At 34.4% G+C, this 20,153-nt stretch overlaps 2 protein-coding genes and 1 pseudogene across 2 annotated transcripts; all 3 read right to left on the reverse strand.

Moving 5' to 3' along the window:
* Nucleotides 1-194: 194 nt before the first annotated feature.
* On the reverse strand, nucleotides 195-2,611 carry LOC112025208 (ribosomal RNA-processing protein 8-like; annotated as a pseudogene).
* A 5-nt stretch (nucleotides 2,612-2,616) lies between these two features.
* On the reverse strand, nucleotides 2,617-4,690 carry LOC112025232 (pentatricopeptide repeat-containing protein At1g31920). Its single transcript, XM_024057894.2, has one exon. The coding sequence runs from the start codon at nucleotides 4,452-4,454 to the stop codon at nucleotides 2,640-2,642; it is 1,815 nt and encodes a 604-aa protein (XP_023913662.2). The 5' UTR covers nucleotides 4,455-4,690; the 3' UTR covers nucleotides 2,617-2,639.
* Nucleotides 4,691-11,399: 6,709 nt separating this feature from the next.
* Nucleotides 11,400-18,945, reverse strand: LOC112025224 (uncharacterized). The gene is made up of 6 exons (XM_065771664.1): nucleotides 18,811-18,945; nucleotides 18,528-18,585; nucleotides 18,152-18,439; nucleotides 16,954-17,149; nucleotides 14,111-14,242; nucleotides 11,400-11,820 (listed from the first exon to the last, which is right to left on the reverse strand). Exons 3-6 carry the CDS (start codon nucleotides 18,433-18,435, stop codon nucleotides 11,698-11,700), a joined length of 735 nt encoding a protein of 244 aa, XP_065627736.1. The 5' UTR covers nucleotides 18,436-18,439; nucleotides 18,528-18,585; nucleotides 18,811-18,945; the 3' UTR covers nucleotides 11,400-11,697.
* Nucleotides 18,946-20,153: the final 1,208 nt, after the last annotated feature.

The raw sequence follows: 20,153 nt of genomic DNA on the forward strand, positions 1-20,153 counted from the left end.
TAAGAGAGAGGAACAAGTGCTTTCCTGCACCAATGGTTCATGAAATTAAAAAACTGTATTGGACCTAAATAAAAATTTCATCTAAACTTTGTTAAACCTGGCAACTGAGCTAATATATTTCAATAGGCTACCCTCATTTGTCCAGGATGGTGAAAAAAAAAAATTTCCTTGGTGTTTTACCGGCACTTGCACAATCAAGGTTTCAGCTCAGGCCATTCAATTTCCTTCATCTCTGATGTTTGCTTGTCTTCAACAATGGCAAATGTTAACAAGCACCGCATAGGTGACTGTTAAGGTTGTACTAAAGTAAGTCCTATTTAATAAAAAAAATTAAATAAATAAAAAAAGACATAAAACTAATCCTTTTGGTTATTTTAGTATATTTTTTCTCTCTACAAAGTTGGCCCCCACAATAAATAAATAAATAAAGCTGCAAAAAAAAAAGAAAATCAAAAGTTGCTATTAATGAGCACTGTAAGGTACCCGTTAACACAACCCAAAAGATAAATAAATTAGTGATGAGCATGACACTAAACACTGCTCCTCATCATATATAATTGTATGGTATAAAAAATAAAAATAAAAATTAAAAAAAAGCAGATATAACTGTATATATATTATTCAAGCCACAATAGATCATGCACCTTTTTCTTGAAGTATGACAACAAACATCTTATGAGTATTCCTGCAAATATAAAGTGTCCATTAGAACAAAGAATTGGTTTTTTAACTTTCTATCAATCAGACAAACATATGAGAGGAACACGAATGAGATAAATAACTGAAAAACGAATCACATAATGTGCAAGTGTTTGACAAAATGGGGTGCAAACCAAGGCTTAAGGACTCGGTGTGCTTCCTTGAGATAGTTTGGGTAGTTAGTCCCTATGAGTGAACGGCGGTGTCTGCCAATAAGCACAAAGATTTCATTAAAAAGTGAAGGCCTCTTGAAAATTGTTTATAAATCCTCTTGAATCCTACTTCAAATGAAAGCACATACGTTGGACATGTCACAAACAATTACTGAGGGATCATTTGTGACAAGATCAAGGGAGAACACTTTATTCTTCACATTTTTAGCAAGGCGTGCATCCCCTGATACAACGTAACAAAAGAACATATTAGCAAGGCACTAGACACTAGATTCCACTCTAAAATGTTCAGTAAATTTTCCTTGCTATAGTTAGCAATAGAAAAATAGTTCAATAAACTCTCACCACTGCCAAAATCAGCTACAACCAAAGAAGAGTTGCGACCCGTTAGCCATTTCATAATTATATTAACCGCCTGTTCAGGCCAGTGAGACATTTGTTCTTGATACCTTGTATGATACTGGCCAGGTAAGTAAAACATAAGTTTAGATACAGCTTCACTGGATAAAAGAATGATTCATCTGAATAGTCTTTACTCAGATTTTTTTTATTTTTTATTTTTATGCTCAAGTATTTTGTGGAACAAATAGGACAATTATAAGGTAATATAAAGGTTTGTAAGAGATTTACATATGAAGGATTAGAACACGATTGATGTTGTATTACCTTAGCCCTACATGCATAATGAATGGTACAACAGCAATTGACCTCAAAACTTTGGGAACCTTTTCACTATTATAGGCAAGCAAATTATCTTACACACCTAATATTCTATTCTTCATCTAGCAAGAAATTAAATTTCCAAGACTGAATCCAGAGTCAGTTTGGATGCTCATTATCTTCGAGTCATAGACTCATAGCTTTATCCAGATAGAATTTAATTTTCCAAGACCAAATCCAGATTCAATTTAGATGCCCATTATCTTAAGAGTCATAGCTTCATTCAGATAGAATTTAAATTCCAAGACCGAATCTTAGACTCATAGAGTATCCACACTTGAGCTACATCTCTAATCTCTAATCTGTAAAATACATTCACAAACAAACCATAATCTATTTATAAAGCAGTGCTCAATGTTCAAGGAACAATTGTATCATATGGCATTGAGGCAATGCATGTGATGTTTAAAAGGGTAAGGAAGTAATCACCTTTCAATCCTTAATATGAATCATCTAAGCACAAAGACTACTGTTGGCATAATTTGCAATTCCATAGTCTTAATCATTCTTATAATTCAATGCAAACATATCTATCAGCCATCAAACTAACTTCATTATTCTCAACCAAATACAATTACAAGGTCAATTCAGTGAATGAAAAAAGTAATTTGTTGGGAACAAAACTTAACACATCAAAAATAATGTATCGTCTTTAAAATAGTCAAGCGCCTCTTTTCCTCTGAGAAACACAACGCATACCCAAGAAGAAAAGATATATATATATATATATATATAAATCAAATGGGCTTAAACAAAAATTGAAATTAGTGAGTATAAAGAAATATTTACCTGCAAGTGTACAGCTTCTTTTTTATCATCCTGATATGCCCTCCTAATAATCTTGTGCATTGCATATACTTTTTTCCCCTTTCTAACAGGTGTGCATTTTCCTTACATGACGGAAATGCCTCAACAAGAGAAAAATGTTTAAGGAATTCCCAATATTGTTTATTCAATTCCCTCTGTAATAATTGTGTTTTGTTAACATGGAATGAGAAAGAAGTTTCTCCATGAATCATTATGCTAGGACAGAAATGTCGATCAATTTCACCAGTAATCCCTACAAGAGCATGTTCCATTTTTGAAATGATGGAACTGATAATGATCTCTTACAGTAATCTCTCGTTCATAGATAATTGAAATATATTTAGTGTATGTGTGACAGTCATTACACATCCTGAGGTTTCTAGCTATCCTTATGGGAGATCCCTGAGACGTATGTATAAGTGCAAAAGCAATTGCTAATTTTTGGCTATGAGCTTTCAATCTCTGCCTCTTCTCTTCTTCATCTACATCAAGCAACACGTGTGATGTGTCTGGGGAATAGCCTTCAAACTTCAACTGCCATTCCATCTGGTGGATCATCTCATAAATGTCATCACATTGTGGGTGAGAAGTGTCCTGTGAAACAAATTTATAGACTTTTCTCTTCACCTCAACAAGGCTAAACCCTGGCGTTTGCTTGAAGCCCTTACGAACCATTTCCTTCCTAATTCTGGCGACATCCTCCCATCTCTGAGCTCGAGCATACATATTGGATAGTACCAAATAATCACTAGGATTACGTGAATTTAATTGGAATATGTTCTTAGCAACAATCTCCCCTAGTTCCAAGTTATGGTGAACTTTACAGGCACTAAGAAGGCTTCGCCACATGACATCATTTGGCTTAATGGGCATGCTATTGATAAGCTTATAGGCTTCATTGAGCAGGCCGGCTCGGCCCATGAGGTCTACCAAACAACCATAATGTCGAACAGTTGGTTCAATGCCATGCTCAAATTTCATGGAATTGAAACATTGGAGTCCCTCATTGACAAGACCAGCATGACTGCAAGCACTCAACACACCAACATAGACAACATCATCTGGCACCAAACCTTCCTCAAGCATTTCTGAGAAAACTCTTAGAGCTTCCCTACCGTGTCCATGCATGGCTAGCCCAGAGATCATTACAGTGTAGGACAATTGGTTTTTCTTGGCCATGTTTTGGAAGAGACGCCATCCTTTCTCTAGGCATCCACATTTGACATACATGTCTATTAAAGAAGTTTGTACTATAACATTGAGTCCACTAATATTCCTCAATAAGGAACCATGTGTGCACCTTCCCAAATCAAGAGCACCCAAATGAGTGCAAGCAGAAAGCACGCTAACTAATGTGCTTTCTTCGGCCCTCCAGAGTTCCTCACTACTCATATCCCCAAAAAGCATCAAGCACTCACACCACAATCCCAAACTAGCATGAGCTCCAATAATAGCACTCCAAGAAGCAACAGTCTTTTGATCCATTTGCTCAAAAACAGCACAAGAATGTTTTACCTCTCCAAACTTTCCATACATGCTAATCAAGCTGTTCTGCACAAAGACATCATCTTCAAGCCCAAGCTTGAAGATATGTCCATGAATTTGCATCCCTTCCTCAAGTGCCAGTGACCGGGCACAAGCTTTGAGGAGAGCCGGGTAAGTGAAATTGTCAGCTTCAATTCCTCTCTCAATCATCTCATAATAAACAAGTAAAGCTTCCTCAAAGCTTGCATCTTTGACATGCCCTCTTATCATGGTGTTGAATACAAAAGTACCCGGTTCTTTGAGTTGCCGGAAAATCGAGCAGGCGTAGTCCATGCTGCCCCAGTCTGAGAGAGCACAAGAGGCCACAAGGTTGCTTGCACAGAAGGAATCCCAAAAGAGTCCAAACTTGAGGATTTGGACATGGACTTGCTTCAACTCTTCCATGCTCTTGCATCTCTTCAGCAGGGACAAACATTCCTGCTCCTTCAACCTCAAATCAAATTCTGTGAGTTTTGGATCTTTTGTGGATAACAAGAGATGGGTTTTGTTAAGGACTGGTGTCCTAATCATCCTGTCATCCACACCATAATACAATAATCTAATCTAAACTGCTACACAGAGAATAACATGAAAATGAGCATATGAAGGGAAGGCTTGTGATCTATGATGAAAGAAAAAAAAGGAGATGGGTATCGCTCAAATGGCTAGAAAGTAACAAAAAGTGTGAATATGAGTAAACCCAACAAGGAATTAGAGTGCAATGGGAAGAGAAGTGAATATTTGCACTAAACTTGTTTGCTGGGGGAGGGAGTGCAATGGAATAATGTCATCCATGAGAATTTACAGCAAGGAAAACTGTCAGATTATTACGGGACAACTAGATTCTGGATAAGATAATGCTGGATTTTTTGGGCCCTTTGATCTGCTTGGTATCATCTGATTCATCTTCTTTTTTTTTTTTCTTTTTTTTTTTTTTTTGTTTTATCTTTGTTTAGACGTGATTTTTTTTTTAATAATTTGGATAGTTGCTTTTTTTTTTTGGTCATTTTTTTTTGTTTTTAATTGGGCATTATTTTTATAAGAGTATATAAGTAAATTATATAAACTCATTTTTTTATCCCTCACTTTTCCACTCTTAACCAAACAAAAATGATGGAAATTAAAATCTTTTATATCATCCCGTTTTTCCACCTCTCCAATCAAACGTATCCTTGGGGACAACTCCTACATCGGATTTCACAAAATTAAATAACCAACACCACATAAACATGGATACTAACAAGTTTAGACAAACCAACTCTATGAAGCAATTCAACAATGACAATATCACTAGATAGGTTTAGGATTGGTCTATGGCCTAGCCAAATGAATTCTTTAGTTGAAGGATGTTTTTAGAAGAGAAAAACCTTGCATAAACCCAAAGCATGTGTACGCAGCCTTGAACATGCGTATGCATACTTAATCCATCTTTTAATGCAAAAAAAAAAAAAAAAAGGGCAAAACTTAAGTAAGACTAGGCTGTGGGCAGTTGCTTCATAATTTCGGCTTGCACGCCTCTAAGCCAATTAATATTTCCAACATTTATTCTTTTTTACTAGTCATTTCACTTTTTTTGACATTTTTTTTCTTGTATTTTCTCATGTATTTTATTCTGACTCCTCAATTTCTAGCCTTGTCAATTTTGAACTTCTCTCTCAATCTTTTACTTCATCTTCACTTTTATCATTTTATGTTTTGTTCTTTTTTTCTTCTTCCTTTATCTGCGTCTTCAACCCAACACCAATTGACTACGGGAGAGTTTGTTTCAGTTTTTTAAAACTAAACTTTTTAAAAAAGTGATGGTTTAAAAAAATGCAGATGAAATTGAGATTTTTGTAAAAGTAGAGTATTTAGTAAAAAATGTTAAAAAATGTTTTTTGAAAAAGTTTGTGTTTGGTTAACATTATTACCAAAAAGGAAAATATATTTATAAGGGAATTCTTTCATAATACTTATGGTTCCAACATTTTTTGTTTTTGAGAAGATACTTATGGTTTCACCTTAATAAAATAATAATAATAAAATTATTGTTGTAATAGTTTATGCCTTAGTTATTATGGTTCCACCTTAATAAATTATTGTTTTTTTAGATTAAAATTTTCTAATCGTTAGTTTTACACTTTAAACTAGAAAATTCATTATATTAATGTAAATGGAAATTGATTTTCATAATAATAATTCACATAAGGTCTTAAATATACTTAACTAGATCACAGTTCATAAATAAATCTTTTACAAAAAACTAGATAATTTCCTATTTGTAAAAATAAAAATACAACCGAAAAGGAAGAACCACAGCATTTGTCACCCACTAATGCATGGGTGGAGTGGTTTTGTAACTTTGTTTTTGTATGGACTATAGACTATAGAGTGCTTATACTAAAAAGAAAAAAAGAAAAAAGAAAAAAGAAAAAAAGNAGAAGTTTAAGGTAAATGACAAAAATGTCCATGTGTTGGCTTACGCCAATATCTTTTTTATTTATTTTGCATCCAGTTCGTAAGTGTTTTTATTTCCCTCCCTCTCTCTCTCTCTCTCTCTCTCTCTCTCTCTCTCTCTCTCTCTGCCTCTCTCTCTCTCTCTCTCTCTCTCTTCTCTTATTCCTAGGCCCATGGGTTGCTTTGTTTATCTTTTGTTTAGACGTGATTTTTTTTTTTAAATAATTTGGTAGTTGCTTTTTTTTTTGGTCATTTTGTTTTGTTTTAATTGGGCATTATTTTTATAAGAGTATATAAGTAAATTTATATAAACTCATTTTTTTATCCCTCTACTTTTCCACTCTTAACCAAACAAAAATGATGGAAATTAAAATCTTTTATATCATCCCGTTTTTCCACCTCTCCAATCAAACGTATCCTTGGGGACAACTCCTACATCGGATTTCACAAAATTAAATAACACAACACCACATAAACATGGATACCCCCACTCAATTTTCTACCCATTTTGTGGGGAAAATCTTTTGGTGGGCCCATGGAATAAAAACTTAGGCCTAACAATTATTTTCCCCTCTCCCTATCTCAACCAAACACCCCCCAAAAAAATTTCCCTCATTTTCTCTCCTTATTTTTTCCATCCTCCCTAAAATCCATTCTACCAAACACACTCTAAGGGTAACAAATTTGGTATGCAACAACTATTTTAGTCTATATCATTTTGCGTCTTTCCCTTTTCATTTAGCCAATCCATGACCTCAAAGTTTGATTGCGGAGTGTCATATAAGTATGCCATTTGCTTCAGCTACTAAACTTGTAGCAACTCTTTAACGGTTTTGATTACTTTAATTCATGTATGATAGAATCTTTGTTGGACTTATTCTAAATTCATGTGCAAAATTTTGGTAATCTCATTGTTACTTTTGCCTGCTTTGAATGTACATCCATCTCTTAGGGGATTTTGTAAGTTCCAAGTATCATTTTTGGTTCAACTTCTTAATTGATGTTATGTCCAAGTAGTTCATTTTCACTCGTGAGTTTATTTGTGAACATTAGAATTGACATTTTTGCTTTATTTTCAAAGCTATGTGCAAACTATTAAGGGAAAATGTTGATTGCAAGTGTGAGATGTACCGATTGGCTTTCATTGGTTGCCCTCTGTGGATTTCTACTTTGGTGCTTTTTCTTAATTGCAATTAAAGGTTCACAATTCTGGAATCAATTACAACAAGAAGCATATAAATTGATGCATAAACATCTTGACGGGAGCACAACCAAAATAATTCTTAGGTATCTTTTAATTTCCTCTTTATTGTCTTGCATCACATCTCTTGTTTAATTCCATTGGAGTTTATATGACATGATGTCACACACATAGTACTTTTAGCAACCATGTATAGTTCTTTTTAATTGATGATTATAAATTTTTGGATAAATTCCATTAACATACACTAAGGTCTAATTGTTTAGGGACTAAGTTAGCTTTAGGAACTAAATTTGCTAGTTTTAAAAAGTTTTGGACCTGATTGGTATTAGACCAAATCTCAGGGGAGTGTGAATGGAATTTACTCTAAAATTTTACTAACTGATAGGGTTAGCATTGAAACCCAAATTAGAGTAGTTGAAGTTGCCTCATGAATGACTATGGGAGAAAAAGTAAAGTTGCACGAGTTCAAGAGATGCTTTTTTTTTAAGAATGTTTAGGTTTATCTATTAAAGATGATGATGAGGTTGATTTGAATGTAATTGGGGGAGCATGGGGAGTATTTTGTTTTGTTTTGTTTTTTGTTTTTTGTTTTTTTTTTAACTCTCCTGTATTCTTTAGTTTTATGAGTTATGATTTTTTTTAACTCTTCTTTATATCATCATAGTAGAGGAAAAAGGTTCTTTAGTTGTATGATCTTCTTTTTTTGTTGGAGCTTTTTTTTTTCTTTTCTTTTCTTTTTTTATCACGGTAGATTGAAAAGAGATGTTGGCGAACCTCTTATTAGGGTGTGTTTAGATACCGCTTCTTGCTGAACACTAAAAACTGAAAACACTGTAGTAAAATAATTTTTAAATATGTTAATAGTACAGATCCAATTTTGAATTTGTTTTTATTAAAAAAAGGATTTGCAAGTTCTATAAACAGTGCACAAAACCCACTGGAAAATGTAAAACGCAGCTGAAAAGTGATTTTCAGCACTATCCAAACATACACTTATAGTTACTTTTGCACATCATGTTTCCATTTTAATCTACATCTTTGAATCAAGTTCTTGCAAGTATGGAAATATTATTTTGTACATCCAAAGTAGTACACATTCTCACATAAATCTGTAGGTTCCATGAGCACACGTTGTATTTGGTTGATCAGAAAATGAACGAAATTTGTAGAAAATAGATCTCAATAATCTTTTTTTTTTTTTGTTAATCTACAGTAGGTTGTATAGCAATGATGGGAGCAAATGGAACCCACTCAAGAATCGACTTATATAATTTTTTTGTGAATCTTCTGGAGCATGCTTGCAAAGCAGAGAGAAACACACGCACACACCAATTAAGAGATTCCACTGAAACATGGACCTTATAATTAAGCACGCATAATGTGAATGCTAAAACAAAAGGCACATATTGAAAGTAATTAAATATTTAAATGTTATTCAACTTGATATAACAAGGAAAAAAAGTGCTTCAAAGGCTTTTTTTTTTTTTTTTTTTTTAAAGGGTAACAAATTTGGTATGCAACAACTATTTTAGTCTATATCATTTTGCGTCTTTCCCTTTTCATTTAGCCAATCCATGACCTCAAAGTTTGATTGCGGAGTGTCATATAAGTATGCCATTTGCTTCAGCTACTAAACTTGTAGCAACTCTTTAACGGTTTTGATTACTTTAATTCATGTATGATAGAATCTTTGTTGGACTTATTCTAAATTCATGTGCAAAATTTTGGTAATCTCATTGTTACTTTTGCCTGCTTTGAATGTACATCCATCTCTTAGGGGATTTTGTAAGTTCCAAGGATCATTTTTGGTTCAACTTCTTAATTGATGTTATGTCCAAGTAGTTCATTTTCACTCGTGAGTTTATTTGTGAACATTAGAATTGACATTTTTGCTTTATTTTCAAAGCTATGTGCAAACTATTAAGGGAAAATGTTGATTGCAAGTGTGAGATGTACCGATTGGCTTTCATTGGTTGCCCTCTGTGGATTTCTACTTTGGTGCTTTTTCTTAATTGCAATTAAAGGTTCATAATTCTAGAATCAATTACAACAAGAAGCATATAAATTGATGCATAAACATCTTGACGGGAGCACAACCAAAATAATTCTTAGGTATCTTTTAATTTCCTCTTTATTGTCTTGCATCACATCTCTTGTTTAATTCCATTGGAGTTTATATGACATGATGTCACACACATAGTACTTTTAGCAACCATGTATAGTTCTTTTTAATTGATGATTATAAATTTTTGGATAAATTCCATTAACATACACTAAGGTCTAACTGTTTAGGGACTAAGTTAGCTTTAGGAACTAAATTTGCTAGTTTTAAAAAGTTTTGGACCTGATTGGTATTAGACCAAATCTCAGGGGAGTGTGAATGGAATTTACTCTAAAATTTTACTAACTGATAGGGTTAGCATTGAAACCCAAATTAGAGTAGTTGAAGTTGCCTCATGAATGACTATGGGAGAAAAAGTAAAGTTGCACGAGTTCAAGAGATGCTTTTTTTTTAAGAATGTTTAGGTTTATCTATTAAAGATGATGATGAGGTTGATTTGAATGTAATTGGGGGAGCATGGGGAGTATTTTGTTTTGTTTTGTTTTTTGTTTTTTGTTTTTTTTTTAACTCTCCTGTATTCTTTAGTTTTATGAGTTATGATTTTTTTTAACTCTTCTTTATATCATCATAGTAGAGGAAAAAGGTTCTTTAGTTGTATGATCTTCTTTTTTTCTTGGAGCTTTTTTTTTTTCTTTTCTTTTTTTTATCATGGTAGATTGAAAAGAGATGTTGGTGAACCTCTTATTAGGGTGTGTTTAGATACCGCTTCTTGCTAAACACTAAAAACTGAAAACACTGTAGTAAAATAATTTTTAAATATGTTAATAGTACTGTGAGATCCAATTTTGAATTTGTTTTTACTAAAAAAAGTACTTGCAAGTCTCATAAACAGTGCACAAAACCCACTGAAAAATGTAAAAAGCAGCTGAAAAGTGATTTTCAGCACTATCCAAACATACACTTATGTGGCGTTTGGTACGGGGGAATCCACATTACTCCTAGCATCCAGATTCCTAGGAATGTAATTCCTAGGAATCACATTCCTAAGAATGTGGTTATTCCTATGTTTGGTTTATTCTTAGGAATCTTAAATGAATTATTTATTTTTACCTTTCTATCCTTAGATTTGAATGTGAACTACCAAGTCATTTAAAAAAAAATGGTTAAAATTGTCAATTTATAAAAAATACAATTTCCTTTAAGCCTGGGAATCTGGATTCCCACTTGTTTTCAAGGGAATCCACATTCCTACTGAGAGGGGTTTAAGGGGGGAATCCAGATTCCCTTGGCATCTGATTCCCTAGCATGATTTGCAACCAAACATGAAAATCTTTAAACATTCCTAAGAATCCTAAAACATTACCTTGTACCAAACGCCACATTATAGTTACTTTTGCACATCATGTTTCCATTTTAATCTACATCTTTGAATCAAGTTCTTGCAAGTATGGAAATATTATTTTGTACATCCAAAGTACTACACATTCTCACATAAATCTGTAGGTTCCATGAGCACACGTTGTATTTGGTTGATCAGAAAATGAACGAAATTTGTAGAAAATAGATCTCAATAATCTCTTTTTTTTTTTTGTTAATCTACAGTAGGTTGTATAGCAATGATGGGAGCAAATGGAACCCACTCAAGAATCGACTTATATAATTTTTTTGTGAATCTTCTGGAGCATGCTTGCAAAGCAGAGAGAAACACACACACGCACACACCAATTAAGAGATTCCACTGAAACATGGACCTTATAATTAAGCACGCATAATGTGAATGCTAAAACAAAAGGCACATATTGAAAGTAATTAAATATTTAAATGTTATTCAACTTGATATAACAAGGAAAAAAAGTGCTTCTAATTTTTTTTTTTTTTTTTTTTTGATAGGAGTGCTTCTAAGGCTTTAATTGAATTACAATGACCAAGAGATCAATCGCGGCCGCCAGGCAGCAAGAAAAATTTAAATAAATAAATAAAATCACCCAGAGGCTAGTGAGATAGTAATGTAATCTCTCCAATGTGTTCTAAAAGTTCACACGGCACTGCCCCCAGTTAAATGTAAAGACCTCTCATACCCTTTGACCATATGAATTTTCATGGACTCTGACCCCCGGTCCATATATCAAACGGCAGCGTTCGTTAAATGAACCTACCAGTCTTGAGACCACCTCCTTGAAGAACACGGATGCAACCTGGAAACAAGAAGGTCATTGTCAATATTTAGAATGCTTCTAGTTGGTCTTCATCATAATATTTAAGTCCTAAAGTCCAGACCTTAGGGCTGAAATGTTCACAAAATTAATAGATATATAACCGTTCTGAACCCTCAATTTAAAACTGAAATGAGATGTATTAATAGCCCCAAATTGCAGACATGTAGACAAGGCCCAAGATAAGACTTGAGAGTAACAATTTTCCAATTATACATTTGATTGGTAGTTAAATGTACATCTAGTAGATCCTGAACTCATGAGAGAAGGATATGCCACCTTAGAGCTCATTGACAATTTTCCAATGAGAATGCTACGGACACAATATTTTTCACAACTATTAACATGGTTTGTTGGGATTGGAGTAACATCACTTTCACCTAGTTCCACCATTGACGTTTGACGCCATTTTTATAATGCCCCAATCACAACCACCACATAAGCAATTGTATAAAAAATTTGTCTCTAGACTTACTGTTTTCCAATTGTTAATTTAGCTGAGATTAACAATTAAAATGTAATCAAGAACTACAGTTATCAGACTATCACTGCCGATTCTCTCTCTCTCTCTCTCTCTCTCTCTCATCACATAATTCCAATAAACTATGCCTGGTTCAGAATGTAAATTGCTTAAATTGCTAATCAAAATTGTAAATGCCAGCCACAGTCTGCACACAAGCTCATAAGAGAACACACACAAAACTGTGTCTTGCAAATAACTCACTGAGTTGCATAATTTGTTGAAGCTAATGGCAGCAACACAGCCCACACAGGTCCAACAGATAATGCAGTTTAATTAATTTGTCACATGTATTTCTATTTCACAGCTATAAAGTTAAATGCAAATTTATCCAAAAAGGTGAACGACTTTTTTTTTTTTTTTTTTTTTTTTTTTAAAAAGGCTAAAGAAGAACTAACAGAATTAGAGCATCAGACCAATGAAGATATGTCTTACTTATGAAGGTTCAAAGTAAGATATAAGGAGCTAAAATTGTCAACCTTCCAAAGAGCAACAATTTCAGTCTTTGTTGCAGATAAGAAAGAAGAGAGCTAAGAGAATTAGAGTACACTAGATCAAGTGGAACATTCAATGCCTAACAAACCAAGAAGGGAAAACTTTTTAGATGACCATAACCCTTGCTGTGCTACAAGGTCATTAAGAAACGTGTACATAATTTTTTTTTGGGCTTCATTACAGATATGAAGAGGGATAAGTATCTACGCATATAGGTGATAGTTAAAAAGGAAACTAATTGGAAGAAGCAACTTGAATTTAACAGAGGGAATACAACTTAAGGGCATGTTTGGTATATTTAAAGATGATGTAATGGAATAGCTATTCCTAAGGAGTAACTATTTGGTTGTTTGGTCATCCTTTTACTACAGGGAATAGCTTTTCATTATGAATAGCTATTCTTTAAAATGAAGAATAACTAGCCCTTATTAAAAAACTTGTAATAGCTATTCCTCAACCCATGCAATAACCTTATAAAATAAATTTCCTAAAATACCCACTTGCTGCTCCCCTCCCCCCAATTGTTTTCCAGATCAGGCAGCTCTCTCTCTCTCTCTCTCTCGTCTGTAAAGTTTATGCATGAGTGCAAACTTTCATCATTTTTGTTGTCAAGCTTGTCAAGACCTTCTAGTATATCTCCAAGCTTGTACATGGACACCACGAAGCAGTTTAGATTCCTTGCAGTTCTTGCTAAAGCAGGCAAAATGCTCTCTTCTTTTTTTACCACATTCTCTGCTAATTAAGAATAGGAGCTTCATATTTAGAAAAAAAGAATGGAAACTTTTAGTCATAGATGCTACCCATTGCTGCAGGTTGACAGCAGAGGTAATGGTAAGGGGCATATTAGTTTGAGCAAATTGTAACGAAAGTGTCAGTAGTAGGGCTTTAGAAGGTTGGTGTTTAACATCCTTCACTGACATACATAAAAATAAAAAATAAAAAAGAGAAGAAAATAAGGTGGTTAGCTATGAGTATCACCTCAACGTTCCTATCTTTCCTAATGAAGTCAATATCCAAATAAGCATAATATTTAAGTTGACAAAGTTGCCAATGAGCTTTTCTCAAAAAAAAAAAAAAAAGGGGGAGTTGCCAATGAGCTCTAGCTCAACTTGCATCTCCTCCCTTATAAGTGCTAGGTGGACGATGAGGTCATGAGTTCAATACCCATCGGGTGTGTGTGACTTACCAATTAAAAAAATAAAAAGTTGACAAAGTTTGGAAGATGCGATATTCAAGAATGAACCAAAGGAAACTCACCTGTCGGTAAAGTGGTGATTGGAACTTAAAATCCACCAAAAAATACAGGTTGCAAGTTCCTGGAACTGGTCCTGGATTGAACTCCCATATGTTTATCAAGTGGTCAAACAAATTGCTATCCGTTACAGTAGTCTGTACAACATAGAATATAAAATAATTCATAATGGAAACCACCAGAAAAGCAACTGTATAATAATCAAATGATTCAAGGCCAGTTTTCATAACCAAGGATATTAAGGACTAAATCCTGGTAAGCAACCAATTAAACAAATGCAAATATGGAGAAGAGAACCAACCCTTCTGTATTTCACACTCCAATAAACTACTTAAAAGCCTCACAGACATGGAAATCTGCAACTACAACTACCTATTAGAAGGAAGAGAAAAAAGGGTGGGTTAGTGTAGTGGAGGCCCAGCTACCTCAAATTAGACAGAAATTGCTTTGGTGACTGCTAAGGAAATCAGTATGGGGGGAATTCGAAGTTTATTTGTTGAATCTAATTTAATCCAATTGGTATTAGAGGAAGGGGGAAGTTTTTTAGTTTTACGAATTTTCGAACATGGCAAACATTTCATGAGATCTGTGTTTATGGGCAAGAAAGCGACACAGTGGTTGATGGCTAAAATTGAGATTAGTGTCATTGATGCAATATAGCTTATACCTTTCAGCAGTGCTCAAATGTCTATGACCAATATTTGGCATTGACTGAGCATAGAGTAGTGGACGCAGGAAGGTTATTATCATAACTGAAGGAAAATTAAAGAGTGGCTGGAGGGTGTTTGAGCTAGAATTAAGAAAACTTTTGGAACCTTCCAAGCAAGCTTTGGTGGTTTCAGGTCATGGAAACACCTTGGTACAGCATCCTAAGAGGCATTCAGTGGTGCAGTTGGATTGGTCTTTCAAGGAAGTGGTTAGAGGGGATAAGAAACAAGAAAATGTGGTGCATGCACGGCAGGCTCTTGCCAATGGCAAGGGAAAACAGAAGGTAGAGACAGAAAAAAATGGTTTTGCCCTCTGATTTGAAGATTCAACGTCAATCCCAAACTAATGAAACAGCATCAGAATGAACACCTGGGTGACAAACCACTCCCAGCCGTCGTGGGTGGTGGGGATGGAAGAATCCAGTCAAATATGGCAATTGTTAATGAGGAGGCGAAAATATTGGGTGTTATAAATAAAAGATTGCCATTACAATTTTCAAATTCACATGACAATGGGAAGGAGAGAGAAATAAGGAATTCGCGTTGGTTAAGGAGAGGATTAATTGTGGAGGTAACTGAAGGGGGAAAGAGGCGGGTATCAACGGAATACATTCCTTTAAAGGCTGATACACAGACGTGGGTTGCAAAACAAAATGCAGCACAGGTTCAAGTATTGGGTCATTGTGGGCCAGAACAAGATATGAGCTTGGGAAAAGAAATGTGTGCGGGCCCAAATCTGGGTTCAACTGAGAGCCAGCCTTTACCCACTAATAAATCATTATTAAGTTCAGTTTTTTTTATGCCCAGGCTCTTATGAGATCGGCAAATCATCCAAGGTCAGTATACAAGCTTCTGGTCAGAAGCTTTTGGAGATAACTCAAGTGGAAAAAAAGGTACCAGCTGTTTCTGATCCTTCTTCTATTTCGCATTGCTTATTAGTCTTGGATGGGAGCAGGATTTTTGGGCTTGTGTCAGACAATGATGGGTGTTCTTCAGTGGCTTTTTTTGCGTCGATAGCCATCCTGCTGGAAATTTTTAGGGCCGATTCTCTTTGTCATGCTGTGTGAGTGGGTTTTTGAGACATATTGTGGATATGTTGATACTGACGACCAGTGACGCAGGTTATTCTGATGATAGGGTCTTTGGGTTGGTGCAGTGGCCTCAAAGTGTTTCAGAATTGAAGGAGGGGGCTTCTTTGGGAGATCCAGTTTTCTATCACTATCAGTAGAGGACGCTTTGAATGGTGTGGGGTCTGTTTTGGCTTGTGGGGATTTGGTGTGTCTAGGTGAAAACTAGGTTGGGTTATTGAAGTCAGGTGAGGATGGTTATGAGAGTCTAGTTTTGGGTTCAAATGTGGGTGATAACTCCTTCATTTGCCCATTGATGATGATTGTTCCTTATGGCTGGAATGTGGATTGGGTACTGTCAGTGGAGCTGTATAATAACAACCAGCTATTGTGTATTGATAATACTTTAGATATTTAGAGATGAGTGAAATATAGAATTCATGGATTCAGTAAACTGGTTGGGCTTCCCTTGAATCGATATGAGAAGTTGCATTTCTTTTTTACAAAGGCTGGAAACAGAAATGGCAGCAGCTAATTTGTTGAATAGGGAAGCCACTGGTAGTAGCAAATCAGTAAAAGACAAGAACAAAGGAAGAAGAGAATTGAGGAATTTGATTTCCTCGGTTAATTACGATGGGAGATAATGAGTTTTTTGTGTAGCTTATCGGTTTTGGGAATCTCTTCAAGTCAACCTAAGATTTTTCGATAATTCAATAGTTACAATGGGGGAGGGGAGATTTGAACCTTGGATGTCTCCATTAGAAACACCAGGAAGTGCCAACCAGTTGAGCATCAAGGCTATTGGATCTTCAAGTCAACCTAAGATTAATGCTTACACTAATTCAAAATAGTTTTGTATTTCCCTTTGGCTGGTTGCCCCAATCATCCTCATGCATATTATGTAGTAGTAGAAAAGTAAATAGTTCTCATATTCTTTCTTGCAAACTTTCAGATCATACAAAATCTATAAGCTGATTACTATATTATTTAAAATCCATAAAAAAAAAAAAAATGGGCAAAGACAATTATTTTAAAAAAGAATAACCACCCAAAAACTAAAAGGAAATTTGTTACCTTTATATACTTTGGCCTGTTCAATTCAACATGAGAAATGTAACTTTCAACAAGAAATTTGAAACCAATCTCCAGCTCGGCATCAAAAGATCCATCCGGATTATGTTTAATTACCTCAGACCGCTGACACCAGGGGACAAAACCATGATACAAGTCAACAGCCGCAACTACATCAAACAACTGCTCTGGAGAATACCTAGTGAACAAAAGATCTGTCAGCTGAAGTCTCTATCAATTAGAAAACCAAAAAAGGTCTGAATCTAAATAATGATTTAATGTAGCCACAAGAAGACAGGACATTCAACAATTTGTTTCTCCATGCATGAAATGAAAACTCAGCCCATAAGCCACGCCTGAAATACGCAGTGCAAGTCTATAACTTATGAGGGAAGCTTTAGAAATCAGAACCAGAAATGAAAGAACTTCATTAACCTTGTCTAGCTTGAGATCAAGAGTTGACATGTCCTGAAACTATGCCTATGATAAGTAACCAGTTATCCCAAAAACTTGAGCTATTAGACTTCGTTTGGGAGTTCATAAGGGAATGGAATGGAATATATTTAAATAAGGGAAATAAATAGAAAAGAATAAGTAGGAATTAAACAACCTTGTTTGGACGTTTTAAAATATAGAAATGAAAATGAATGAAAATAAATAAAATATAAGTAACCTTGTTTGGGAGTAACATAGAGGAAAAAAAATATAATCATTTTATGACAATATTACTATTAGACCTCTATTTAAAAATAAAAAGTTGAATATATAAGGATATTTTGAGAGTTTTAGTAAAAAATTCATTAAGTCTAATTTCATTCGCCCTCGTTCCTCCAATTTTAGGGAGAATAAAAATTTAAGATTTTAAAAAAATAGAAAAGAATGAGTATTACCTCCTACTTATTTCATTCAATTTCCTACCACTTAAACTCTCAAACAAAAAAACAAAAAAAATAAACTAAAATTATTCTTTTTTATTTTATTCCATTCCTTGTTCCCTCCTCTCAATTCCCTCATCCCAATCGAGGGCTTAAAAAATTATAAATTTATTCATTTAACCATAATTATTCTAAAAGTCCCCCTCTCCTCAAATGTGAACCCAAAAATTTCCTTAATAATTTTTTTTTTTTAACAATATTGGCAATTAACTAAGAAAATACAGGAAATAGTAGTAGGGAAAAAACAAAAGAAAGAAAAGAGATACCCCAACACAAGCTTCTCCTCGTAAACCTTGGAGAGAACACTGCCTTCTTCACCATCTCCGCAACCGAGAAAGCGTCTCCTTTGAGTGCTACTTTCATTAAACAAACGCTGTTGCTGTTGCTGTTGCTGCTGCCGCCACCGCCACGGCGTCAAAAAGTCGTTGGAATTAGGTAGGGAGGAGGTGTGGATGATGCGAGCATAGTGTTTGTTGTGCTGCAACACCCGAGTGCCGCTCAGACCCTTTTGTCCCAATATCAACACCGCCTTCGATTTCGACCTCCACATCTATCTATAGGGATTTATTACTATTATTATTATTATTGTGATTTTGAGATCTACGGTAAAAAATAATAATAATAATAATTTGGAAATCGAACCTGAAATTCTGATAATTTAGGCAAATATGAGAGGAGACCTTTCGAATCTGTGTTTCGCCTTAAGAAAGAGTTAAAATCAGAGAATTGTATTTAGGGGCTGTTGTGTGAAACTGTGAACGGAGAGAGAGGAAGTAATTTTGAAATTAAAATTAAATATAAAAAACAGGGAATGAGTCTTGCAGTTGCAACAGTGCTTTCGCGTTTATGATTTTATTTTTTTCGTCCATACAATTTTATAGTGCCAGTGCAGGATTAGCTGGGTAGTTTCGTAATTGACAATTACCTAAACGCGCCGTTTGATAGCTGATAACAAAAGAAAAAGGCCCAAAAACCAACAAAACTCGAGGGAAAGTCCAAATCTCCGGAATGGAATTGTTGAGAAGAAGAAAGAATAGCACGGAAGCGAAACAGTTTGATATGCAAAACACTTTTTTGTTACGCAAGCTCATTTATACCAGTTTTGAAAACTCATATATACCCTTTTTTTTTTTAATTAATTAAATATCGCGGCGCCCATTCTCAAAATCAAACTCTTTTTTTCTTTCTTTTTCTTCCACGAGCACACCACAATGTTTGTCTCTCTTTTTCTTTTTCTTTTCTTTTCTTTTTCTTTCCTTAAATAAAATAGTATTCTTTCATCACTTAAAAAAAAACACATATATTGAATACATAATTATATTTTTTCATATTTTAAAATATGTTATTTGAAAAATAGTACTAAAAACATTTTTTCATTATAATTTATAAATTCTTTAACTATGAAGGTGAGTTTCTCAACCTGCTTTGCTTGGTATGTTTCCATCTTGTACTATACTTGTTTTCTTTCTATTCTATGCTGAAAATTTAATTTGCCAAAACCAACTCGCCCATTTTATTATTATTGGCCGAGACTTAATTTTGTGGTAGGACAATAAATGAACCGTTCATAAATAGGTTGGGCTTGGCTAGTTAAAAAATTTTGGTAATGTTTATTTGTTTATAAATGATTCAAGCTCGAGCCTTCATTTTAGAGTTGTTTAATAAATGAGCCAAGTCTAAGTAAGAATAAGGGTAAACTACAAAATTGGTCTCTATACTTTACACCATATCTCAATTTGGTTCATAACTTGTCAATTTGGTCTTTAACTTTTGGGTGCAGTGTTAATTTGGTTTTTGCCGTTATGTCTTGATGGAAATATCTGACTTGTCTAATGATCTAATAAAAAAATGTTTATTCTATTATATCAACTGCCAACAATATAGCTACGTCATACTTAAAATAAATAAAAAAGACCATGTCATACTAAAAAAAATTAAGAACAAACTTCTTCTCACGTGAGTTTGATTGGGCAAAAATTAAATCCCTAACTCTCACTCTCTCTCATTAGAGTCCCTTTCTCCCTCAACCTCACCCTCACTCTCACTCTCACATCATTAACCCCTAATCTAGTTGCTTTATTTTCTCATTTACACCAATGTGATCCCATTTATATAATTTATTATTATTATATCAAGCGACAATCAAAGTAGTAAAAAGCTAAAATTAGAACGATTCTAAATTGAAGAATAGCATCACTTGATGATGAGTGGTGAGAATGAACTTGAGAAGGGCACCGTATTGTTGTAAATAGAAGTGATGCACAACAA

Source organism: Quercus suber, unplaced genomic scaffold (genome assembly GCF_002906115.3).
Source record: "Quercus suber isolate HL8 unplaced genomic scaffold, Cork oak 2.0 scaffold_47, whole genome shotgun sequence".
NCBI lineage: Eukaryota > Viridiplantae > Streptophyta > Magnoliopsida > Fagales > Fagaceae > Quercus > Quercus suber.

Excerpts from the sequence above, each read along its gene's own strand:
- LOC112025232 (XM_024057894.2), bottom strand. The coding sequence starts at position 4,454 with ATGATTAGGACACCAGTCCTTAACAAAACCCATCTCTTGTTATCCACA.
- LOC112025224 (XM_065771664.1), bottom strand. The coding sequence starts at position 18,435 with ATGTGGAGGTCGAAATCGAAGGCGGTGTTGATATTGGGACAAAAGGGT. Across the intron at positions 17,150-18,151 it reads GAGGAGAAGCTTGTGTTGGG|GTATTCTCCAGAGCAGTTGT; the intron begins GTATCTCTTTTC and ends TTTGTTCACTAG. Across the intron at positions 11,821-14,110 it reads AATCACCACTTTACCGACAG|GTTGCATCCGTGTTCTTCAA; the intron begins GTGAGTTTCCTT and ends TCTTGTTTCCAG.